At 37.4% G+C, this 11,427-nt stretch overlaps 2 protein-coding genes across 2 annotated transcripts in view; one reads left to right on the forward strand and one right to left on the reverse strand.

The window, feature by feature from the left end:
- The window catches only part of BHLHE22 (basic helix-loop-helix family member e22), a 253,806-nt gene that overhangs the window by 217,847 nt on the left and 24,532 nt on the right, over positions 1 to 11,427 (reverse strand). The gene's annotated exons all lie outside the window — the stretch shown is intronic.
- LOC136058463 (cytochrome P450 7B1) overlaps positions 1 to 11,427 on the forward strand; it is a 120,081-nt gene that overhangs the window by 95,396 nt on the left and 13,258 nt on the right. The window contains exon 2 of the mRNA XM_065751911.1: positions 5,607 to 5,743. Coding sequence (XP_065607983.1) covers positions 5,607 to 5,743 — 137 coding nt within the window. The remainder of the gene's footprint in view (positions 1 to 5,606; positions 5,744 to 11,427) is intronic.

The raw sequence follows: 11,427 nt of genomic DNA on the forward strand, positions 1-11,427 counted from the left end.
AGCAGCATAGGTGAATATGAAGAAGGAAGTTGTCATCCAGTAGCCTACCTGGAGTACTAGGCATGGAGTAAATATACGTTCAGGATCTTGACCTATTTTAATTTGATTAAAGCTAAACTAAGATAGGAAAAGACCTGGACTGGACAACTGATTTCAAATGTAAGACATAATAAAATAACTGTGGGCTTGACTGGGGAATGTGCTGAGCAATCATGGCTGCTCTTACTGACTTCACCCAGAACAGAGATAATGTAGAATTTCAGAGGTGAGGTCATTGAATCAATATTAACTTTTATTACTGGTGAACTATTTTTGCATTAACTGAGTCTCTTCCATTACCCTAATTCTGGCTGTTAGGAAACTTGACATTACATTTTGTGTAGAATTCCTTCTGGGAATTTTCAGCCTCTGATAAGCCTGAGCCAGAAGGGCTTTTTCAGCAGGTTTCCATTTTTAAACTGTTCCCTACAATTATATTTTCCCACCTTTTAGGTTTTTAGGCAATGCTCCAACCAGTCACTACAAGTAGACATTGAGTTTGTGGATGTGTCCTTCAACACAGAACTCTGAAGAGGTGCTATGCACAATTTGAACCATTAGCTGCTATGAAAATGTAGGCTAAAAAAAGTGAGCAAAATAATAAGCTTCCTAGACAACAGTGTTGCAGAACTGCTGAATATGTTTTTGAGTACAGGTATTTTGGGGATTTTTAGGGATGGTCCAAGTGGAATTATTAGAAGAGGGGGAAAAATAAGAGGTTCTTGTGAAGAGCTGATTGCATTTGAAGTTAGAGCACAAATAAAAAGCTTGTATGAGAGTGGACAGTGTGGTTTTCCTTTCTACATATGAGGACTCAGCTTCTTCAATGAGTCCATCCGTGTCTGTATCACCCTACCAAGCTACAGCCTGGTGCATCCATTTGCCTACACAAACCTCCAAATATTGATCAGCTAGGAGAACAGCTGGTCCTTTCCTCTGTAGGAAGTGGGAAAAAAATAAAAAAATAATAAAAAAAGGTAGATTTGCTGCCTTAAATTTAAAACTAATTGCTATTTTTTTATTTTTAAAGAAAGAAAGACTTGCTGGCTTTCTCCTGTCCTAAGTTTCCCATGTCTTTCTTTTATAATACAACAAGACACTCCAGACACCACATTTCTGGGGATTACCTTTGTTGGGGTTGAAGCCTTTGGCCTCATTCTTTTCCTCACAGTTAGAGTGCTCATAAGCCCCTGGAAAGACACTGTCTGTCATGTCTTGTTGCTTAAATATTGTGATCGAGCCTGTGAATAATCTCAGACTGCTCTGACATGTTCATAATAGCTTTTGTTCTACTCCTGCACCCATACATTTCCATTCCTTGAAGTCCCCCAGCATGGTCTGTTGCAATATCAACACGGAATGGGGCAGTTGGACCAAAAGTGCTACGTGGAAATCAGATCAACACCTTTTATTTTTGTGGATAGTAATGATTTAGAAAGTGAAAATGGGCCCTCTGTGGCAAATAATGTTACTCAATCTTTTCTGGGCCCTTTTTCTTCCCATCTTGAGGATTCTTTCACCCGTTGATGAAAGTTGTGGTGAAGCAGCAGTACCCCACTGAGTGACATTGCCATGTATGGCTTTCTCGGTTGTTCTTTGTGCAGCGATGGCTGTGCTCACACCAGATGCCAATCATACACCATCAGTGGATTTGCAAGATTATAGGACAGGAAAAAAGATGAAGGTTAAGCACAGGGCACAATAGAGATTACTTATGGTAATGAATTGTATAATTTTTCTAGACAGATCTGGATTAATGTTTATCCCAGGCAAGAGATTACTGTATGTCTGATTCTAGTTGTAAACAGACATTATTAAACAGAAGGTTTATGTTCATGAAATGCGACTATGGGTGTTAAAGCACTTATGATTTATTATGTGCAAAGAGAAAAATTAACCTGTTCATCTGCTGTAGTACTAGATGCTCTGTGGATTTTTGCATAATTTCAAAGGCATCTGCTCCTTTGGAATACAAATAATGAGTGAAAGATTCTTCTCTCATTTACGCTGATCCAGTGCTTAACTCTGCACAGGAGCTAGGGTGATGTAACCAGCAAAAGAATAGTCCTGCAGACTTTCATAAGCAATAGTGTTTCTACTAGAGATAAATGTTGGCAAAGTCTGTTTTCTTGGGAATCTTTATTTTTTTTTCCTGAAGAGTTATAAATACATATATATATGTTAACAGTCGGAGAGTTTCAGAAATAATGACCTTATTTGGATTTCCCAAATAATTCACTTTCACTAATGGAAAATAATATTTAGATAACTTTGCGATTAGAAATAAATATTTTTATCTATTTTTCACATAATTAATGTTGCAGCCCCATTTTTCTTCTTTTTTATTTAATCACTGCACCATAGACACAACATGCACATTTTTAGTGCTGCCTCAGCTTCTTAACTAAATAATCATACCTGAGTTAGTGACATAAATTTTTTTATGTTAGCTCAAATATATCTCTTAAGGAAACTGTAAACAAACTCCAAAACTTCTTTGATTGAATAGAATCACAACTTTATTATTTGCTAACAAGGAAATATCCTTTCAAATGAAAGCAAAGAAAATTTACAGATATCAGTCTGTTCAGTGTATTTATACACCATATTTGTAGCCAGATGATTTTTTGCATAATGCCATTTGGAGTCATCCATTTACCAAAGGGGTATGATACAGCTGCATTGGTTTCCCTCCACTTCTTGACTGATCTGCCTACTGGATTTTGCAGTGACCGCGTTGCTGATGCTTTATTTGTACAATTCAGTCATATGTGAGAAATCTGTCCATTAAGTTTTACTGACTTCAAAGGGACTTTTCATGAAAGCGTAAATAGTCCCAGATATGTGCAAAAACAAGCCACTATGCAAATAATAATAATAATAAAAAGGAACATGGCATAAATATTACAAGATACTAAATGTGTTAGGTGAATTAAGATTTGAGTGGTTTGGATTTGAGTGGGCAGCCAGGTAGGAAGTTCTCAGTGCTTGAATTTAAAATCTGCAATCTTAAATTGCCACCCAAATGCTTCATGATTCTTTCTTTTGTTTTGTTTTTGTTTTGCTTTTAACTTCTCAGATATGTGTTACGTTTAATACAAAAAAATCATGCTGTGAGAAAGCAATAACTTTTTTTAATGTTTGTCCTATCTTGACTAACTACCAAATTTTATAACGACTGTGAAGCGTGAGCCCTGAGTTAGTTTGTGAGCAAATTTAATCGAAGGGGAGAAGTTTGTGTGGGCTTTGTTGACGGATCAACCAATTGCTGTGAAAGCAGTGCAGTAGAGAGTTTTGAGCACAGGTTTCAGGCAGCTCAGGTAAGGTGAGCAGCACTGCCTGAATGTGTGCAGCGAAGCGTGTCTGGGGGGGTCGGGAAAACCTGTGCCATGCTGTCTGTTGGCAGACTGTAAGTCATTAAGATGACCTCTGTCTCCCAAAGAGTGACAAAGAGGGAAATGAAGACTCATTTCTGTGAGCAGCCTGCTGTGGGTCGTAAGTTGAAGCGGTGCTGCATTTCCCTGCAAAGCACACGGAGCACAGCCACGGTGTTTAACGGTGCTAAGCTCATCTCTGCTGAGCTGAACGCGGCTGAAGCGAACGATGACCCTCACGTCTTGGCGATAGCAAAATGTCTCCCTGATGTGATCCCGTGGACTTGGAGCATTAAGTTAATTTCCCCCTAGATCTCTGAGCTGCGTCCTCTTTACCCGGCGGAAAGCTGGTGAAGAATACAGCTTTTGACCGACTGACAGAACATGGAGTGGGAAATGAGATGCGTTAAATTAGAATATGACAAAAAGCCTATCTAAATATTTGTCACAGGGCTATGAACAGGGTGTCACCCAGGAAGGGAAGGCAGACCGCTGGTTGGACTGCATAGTCGGGGGGGAAAAATTGGTAAAACACCCAGTTTCATTACAGGCTTTGAGGGGATAATTAAGGATATCAATTGGGCTGCTACTCTTTGAGGGCTGGTGATCCCTCTCATGTAATCTCAGATTAGTTCTTGTCTTGTCTTTACCGAGCACAGAATTAAGTGGTACAAAGTTAGCTGTCCCACTCTAGTAAATCATGGAGTTACGTGCCTGTGAGAGGATGCACAGCACGTTGTCTTATGCAAGATACAAAAAAGAAAGAGTGCACCTTTCCCACCGTAAAGAAACCGCCACAAAACAAACAACAAAACCCCAACCCTCAAAACTCAAAGGAACAACAACGAAAAAGCTGGTGCAAAGGTGTGGGATGTAGAATTTTCCAATTGCTACTGGAATGTTTGCAGAATGATTTTCTGGAAAACCAACATCCATAATTAGTGGCCAGTGAAACGGAAAGAGCTCAAGATGTGCAGCGTGGTTTGGCCACATCTGTTCTTTAACTGAATTTGTAACAACTTTCTGTAGTAGAAGTGCAAATCACGGGCTTGTAATTTGGTCCTTGGAAAGTTTTAATTCGAAAAATAGAAAATTTAAATTCAACCTATCGCATTTATGTTTTGTTTTATTTCTGTTTGAGCAGTTCGTGGGAGAATGTGACTATGATAGGGTTAATCCAGCTACACAAAAATCCATGCTGTGTATGATAGTAGTAAAGCTTGTGATCCCTTGATCTTTGATTAGATCCGAGCTAGTAAATATCTTGTGTTTAATCAGAATGAGTTGTTCTGCATGTAGTATAAGTCACCTTCACAGATGGGATGTAGCAGCAGAGTTGTTCGTGAATATTTGTTTAAATCCTTTCCAGAGCAAGCATGCTTTATGTATCTTTGTTGTAAATCAGATTGAAGCAAGTGAAGAGCGGCACGAAGGAAAGGCGTCTACTTGCAGTTAGGAATAGGACAGTGTGAACCTCTTTTCCTCTGCTAAGTAAAATAGAACTTAATAGAATGTTGAAAGGTATTTTACGCTGTTGCGAACATAACCAATGCAGCATGTCTGCTTTTTCAGACTGGATTACAGAAACAGTTATCTAGAATTTCATCTTAAAATGTTCATACGTGTTGCTGGCTTAGCAGACTATAAATGCACAGAGACTGAGATTTATTACAGTGAATGTTCAGCCTCTAATATTATTCCGTATCTTAAAGATACTTAGAATGGTGGCCTTTTTGTGTGCTGGTAAAAAGGAATTCTTAAAACCTTATCTGTAAGGATATTTGTTTTGTGTGATACGTCAGCGTCCTATTTACCTAAATCTGTCATAAATGCCTTCTGATACGTCTCCTTTTGACATGCAAAATATTGAAAATGAGAGGACTCCTCGCTCTGAGATTTTCGCCAATATGTAATTTTTCTGTGTTCATAACTTTATGGTAATAACTGGACGACCTGTAGTTAAATGTGTCTCAATTTCTTCCTCTTATTTTTCATAATCACCGCACAGAGCCTTCAGTGCTCAGAGGTGTGATTAGATTTAACCTGCTGTCGTATCTGAAGAACTTTCTGTACAGTGTATCATACATTGCGTAGATGTTAGGTCTAACTGTGATATATAAATAGATATAAAGATGAGTTGCTCTCTCACCGGAGCTCATTCCTCATGATTTTTTTTTTTTATGTTTTTAACAGGAAGTCTGGAGAGCCCCCACTAATAAATGGCTGGATTCCTTACCTTGGGAAGGCTTTGATTTTTAGAAAAGATGCTTTCAAATTCTTACTGGATCAGCAAAAGAAAGTTGGAGATATTTTCACTGTACATATTGCTGGTGAGAAATATTTTAGTCTTTCTCTTGGTTTTTCCATCAGTGATGTTAAATAGTAATTCAGATGTTTACTGTAGAATCTTTTGTAACTAAAAACATTCCTGTGCAGCACGGGACACAGTATGTTAAATTCAAATGTATTTTATACATAAAAAAGTATCCACAGGATTTGAGTATGTGTATTTGTATATAGCTATGGGTATGCACATCGACAGACGTATAAATGTAGGAACACATCTAAATGTGCATTGTTGTTTTTTTTCCTAAAGGAAGAGAGAACTAACATCATCTTGACACTGCACAGAAAAATATCAGATTAAATTTAGAAAACACTTAAGAAAAAAAAGTGCAGGATATGTTCTCACACGTTTTACAACTGGTTGACAGGAACACAAGGGAATGAATGACACGTTGACTCAGTGATACAATCAGGACTAGAACACAGAAACTTCCCTTTGCCAGTCTCTTACTCTGACCGTGCTTGCCGAAAATAACAATATAATAAAGCATGATATAACCTTGCTGCTTTCTGTATTTATAGCTGTTTTACTACACTAACTGAAACACAAACATTTGAGTGATTTCACCTACGTGCTTAAAAGCATAAGGAAAGCACAGAAAGAAACTGGATTCTTGAATGAAGCCTAAATATATAAATTTACATATATACATGTGTGTATATATTCACACACACACACACACACTTTTTACTAAAATCAATCTAAAATCAAGTAGTTTCCTTTGTGCAGAAAAAGATCGTCTCTTATCTGAGTGGGTCTGTATTGTGGATCTTTTGGCCCTCTGAATGCTGATATCTTTGTTCAAATGATAAGTTTTATAGTTGTACCAATTATTACTTCAGAATTCCGTACCCCATTTTTAGCTATCTTTCTGTTTTTAAAGAGTTTCAAGTGAAAACGAAAGTATAAAGTTTGCTTTGTGATTTTTTTGATGGTGACATTATTTTTAGTTTTCCATTTAATTTGTGTTTAGCAGTATTTTTTTTTACTTCAAAAATCAAGTAAGTTGCATGCAGTATGTTTAATTAGTAAAATATTACTTCCTCTTACTGAGTTTGTTCTTTGTGTTTTAGAAGGGCATTTTTACTGCTGTTAACTATATGGGGTTTTTTTATTTATTTGTGGGTTTTTTTTTTCCTTTGGAAACTGGCATGTTCAGGTATTTCTCTGTCTTGAAAATGAGTTCATCTACAAGTCTAACTCTTTTTGAAATATTGTCTTTTTATTGTTGATGTACATTCATACTATACACAGCAATGGCTTCTTATGAGTCAAAATTAATAAGTATTTGAAGACTATCTTAGTGCATTCGTAAAAGCAAATACAGCCATGCTTCAGAATCCATAATGTGTTTAATTATTTGTTTTTATTATTTTACGTAAGGCTGTATTTAGAGATTTGTGTCTTTAAGCAATCTGTAAATGTAATTTAGTTTTAACAAATTTCTATTTGCATGATAAACGGAATTCCTTTTCAAGTAATCTCCCTATGTTTAGGTATTTGGAGGAAACCTTCGTTGGCACAGGTTAAAGCAAACAGTGAGTTAGGGATATTGTTTCAGCCTTATTTTGAGAAATCTTTGATTCTGTGAATTTGTTATATTGGAGATGCTATCTTGAGATCTCTTTTTTCCAGTCTAAAAATACTGACCATCAGGACTTCACTAAACAGAAACAGCTTGTCAGCCACAACTCGGAAAGGAAGATGAAGCTAGTTAGTAGCTCGTATCCTGTCTTGATTCGGAGACGTACAGGCTTTCTGTGTGTCTCTGTGATTTGACAAAGATGATGTTTGTGCTTCAGCAAACGTAACGTAGCCGGCTGTGTATGTACTATCATTGCTTTACCCCCCTGGTGAGTGAGTACAGGTCCTGTCAACAAATCCTATCAATATGTATTGTTCTAATTATTGGTTCTCAAACTAGTTCATTTGGAAAATGTGGAACGAAGCTTGGAGTTTCTGGCATTGCCCCGTACCGGTAATGCGATTTCGCTGATTGTACTTTCCCATGTGATGAGCAAATGATTGTCATACCTAAAAGTCGCAAGGGACATGGATGTCATCTTAATAAAGAAATTAAAAAGCACATCTTTCTATGAGAAACAATGTAAATTCCTGACCTGTCGCAGAAAATAGTTCTCTAATTGGTTTTGTGTGGTGGTGCAGCAGAATCGTTTTCCCCGAACGTCATACCGGCGAAGCACTACTGTACATCATTGTCAGCAGTTCAGCAGAATCTTCCTAATAAGAGGACGATTACGTAAAAGCGATAGTGTTCAAAGAAGAAAAAGAGAGGGAGAGGAAAGAAAAGGAGAAGGAAGGGATGAGAGAGAAAGCTCCCGAGTCTGTTGTTTTTAGTTGGTAGTACTTCCTGGCCCAGCCTTTCTGCTTGCTAAGGATCAGCCGCATAGGCAGGCAGCTAGGTAAGAACCTAACGATCTTGAAGCAGTTTTGTCACAGTTTCCTGGCTTTAAACTTTATCTCCTTTTCCTGATACGTTATTAGAAATGACAGCGGGCACTGCAGTGCCATCTATGAGACTGTCTGACTCAAATCTTAATAAAGTAATCTGTCTTTCGGTGCTTTTGTTAAGCACATGTGGCCTTTTTTAATTGTGCTAATAAGTCATTCTTTTCTTTTAAATCATGACACGCCTACAGCAGCGTACCGCATTTTTCTGTCTTAGGCAAAAGGTAATTTCCATGAACTTATAAAGCTGAACTCTGCTGCAAGCATTACTGAAATAACATCCATCATTATATGGCATATGAAACGCTTGTCTTTCATCATTAGCATTAAAAAGATCCAGAATGCATTATTAGAGTAATTTCTTAACTATCATACAAATACTGGCTTCTGTGCTCAGATTTACCAAAGTTGACAATTTTCATATTTTCCACATCAATCTTCTATTTCTAGGAAAGTGTATAAACTAAATGGAGATAACCAGGCTATTTGCAGCACGGTTGTAATGCAAACTGAAGGATTGGACAAGGAGTATAAATTTTCTGTGTCCGTATTAAAATAACTCAAAGGGCTTTTTACAGAAACAAGTATACATCTATTATTTTGACTTGTTTCTATTGTACTAAATAAAATAGCTCCGTGACTTAAACTATTGGGATTTTCACTGTGACACTTCTGTATGGACAAGTCTACTTGCTCTTTTGTTCCAAATGATTTTTTTATATTCTAACAAGTCAAGGTTTGTCCTCAGTGGTTTCTTTATAAATATATTCAGAATTTAAGGCTTCCCAATTTGGAAGGCATGTGGCGTGCCTCCGCTTTTGGCTGATCTGACATTTACCTTTACCAGTATTCTGTTGGAAACTCATGAGCATCAGTATTTTGGTACTGTTTTAGAAAAGACCACTACAAGAGGCAGTTCTTGGCATTATCTGCAAAAGAATGGCACTAGAGGCAGCGGGAAAGCTGCATTTTAAAATACTGCACAGTAATGAAATTTGAGGAAGAACCTTGCATTTGTTGTTATTTGACACTGCCAGGGATATTAAGTGGGAATAGCCCTTAACAATAGCAACAAAGTGACCCGAAAAGCAAAATTAATTGCGGTATTGATGCTCAAAAAACCTCAAAATGGTGTATTGAGGTCAGAAAGTTTGGTTGTTTGCTGTTAAGTTCTCAAAAGTTGCTTAAGGTAGGGGAGGTGTTGGGGCATGATTTGGTAATTATCATCCATCTCTTACTGAGTGGAAAGCACTGTGCCAATCTGTGGTGATGCATGTGTGTGCAGGGCATGATATAACGGCCGAAGGTGCCCATACTCATACAACAATAACTTTCTAACTGCAGTTAATTAGATCTACATTTTATTCTTTTTCTAACAAAGAGGTCTAAAATTATATCCTCACTGAGGTACATATACAAGCTGCCTTTGTTATAGAGGGGTTCCGCTTCCCTGACAGAAAAGTGCATAGAGGCATCACAAAAAATACAGTAACTTAAGTGTTTTGTTTTCTGTGTTCATGTATGCTGTTGACTTGCAATTATGTGGTCTGGAGCCTGAGCTGATTCTACAAAATGAATTATATTTTGGTACATACTTACTTTTTGCTACCGGGAACCTGATGAGAATAATAAGAATACGGATCTGTGATATTCTGTTTGTCAGAGATTTTCTTTTGCAAAGTATGTGCTAGTGTAGAAGGAGTTTTGATTTAAATTTTTTGCTAAAATTGTTTTGTTTGTCTGAAAACCCATTTGCTGTAAATTATTTTCTTGCTTAAAAAATGATAAGAATTGATGTGTGTTTGCTAAGAGTCTGATTAAAGATCACAAAGAAACTCATATTTTGCATCAGAAATAAGCAGATGGTGGACAGATGGTTTAAATTAATATTAATTAAAAATCTTAACTTAAATTGTTTACCCTGTAAACGCAAAGTTAGGAAGCCAGCTTTCATCTTTAGGGTTAATAACACTCCAAGTCTATTTATTAAAAATCACTCCAATGGGCATTCTTTCCAAGCTTTGATCACAAAGATGGTGGCCTCAGTGAAGAGCGTGCAAGTGCGAGAAAGCAGGGGTGAGAGGAGCGCAGGGGGAGCAGTGCTGGGACTCTTCAGAAGGGCTGGGAAGATCCTGCAGAGGTTAAAAAAAATAAGAGGAGCTAAAAATTTGTAAGTGGCTTGGAAAGGAAGAAATGGTCAGGGAAGCGGACTGGGAATTGAGGATCTCTTTATCAGGGTGATTTCTTGCTCTTTAAAATTGATTTATATCTGTAGTTTATTATGTTGCAGTATAGCAAACTCCGTGAGTACCTCAGAAACCTTCACACACTGTTGAGAAGAAGGGGGCCAAATTCTGTCTCAATTATCTGTCATGTTTCCTTACTGTTTTACTGGGATTGCAGGGGATGTAAATGGAATGAAAATTTCACCAGCTGGTTATATATTGCAAAGAAAGTCCAGAGCACACCCATCTTTGCCACAGAGCAGAGTGTGTATGTGCAAGTCAGGATATGGAATAACTATGATCATTCAAATATCACATGGTAACCATGGATACTTGTTGACATTTTTAGTGGTAGTGACTACTTTATCTCAGGACATCTGTCACAGAGCCAAATTTGGCCCTCAGTTAAGCATGTAGCGTTCCCATTAAAATCAAAGGAGATTTGTCCCTCTAGTAAGACAGAATTAGACTGTAAGTATGATAAGCTTTGATGTTTTTTGGGTTTATAACTAGGATATTTCATAGAGAATGTGTACATTTTAATGGGTACCATTTTTCCCCAGTGCACCTGTCCCTACAAGTTAAGAATCAGAAGCTCTAAATTTAGACTTAACATGGGAATCACCCATAAAGAATTAAGATTTAGTTAAGCTTTGGGAGTATTAGCATTCTGATTCATGATAGTTCACCAAAATGTTCTTTATTAGTTGACTTTAAACTTGGGGGAAATATTCGATTTTTTTTTTCTGGTGTAGGCACCTTCAAAAACCATCGTACCACTGCAGTACTCTGAGTACTGACAGAACTGTAGAACTCCTGAGGTGCATCAAGGAGGCCAGAAAGTTTTCCGTGCACTCTGACACAAGGAATGACTGTACCAGAACAGTGTGTACCCCATAATGGCAAACACTGAGTAAGATCCTCCTTTGTAAGCCAGGGCTTGAAAATCAAACTCCATCATGGTCATTTTACT

The sequence above is a fragment of the Cyrtonyx montezumae genome, unplaced genomic scaffold (genome assembly GCF_038088225.1).
Source record: "Cyrtonyx montezumae isolate F1298 unplaced genomic scaffold, pur_monq_1.0 scaffold_8, whole genome shotgun sequence".
NCBI lineage: Eukaryota > Metazoa > Chordata > Aves > Galliformes > Odontophoridae > Cyrtonyx > Cyrtonyx montezumae.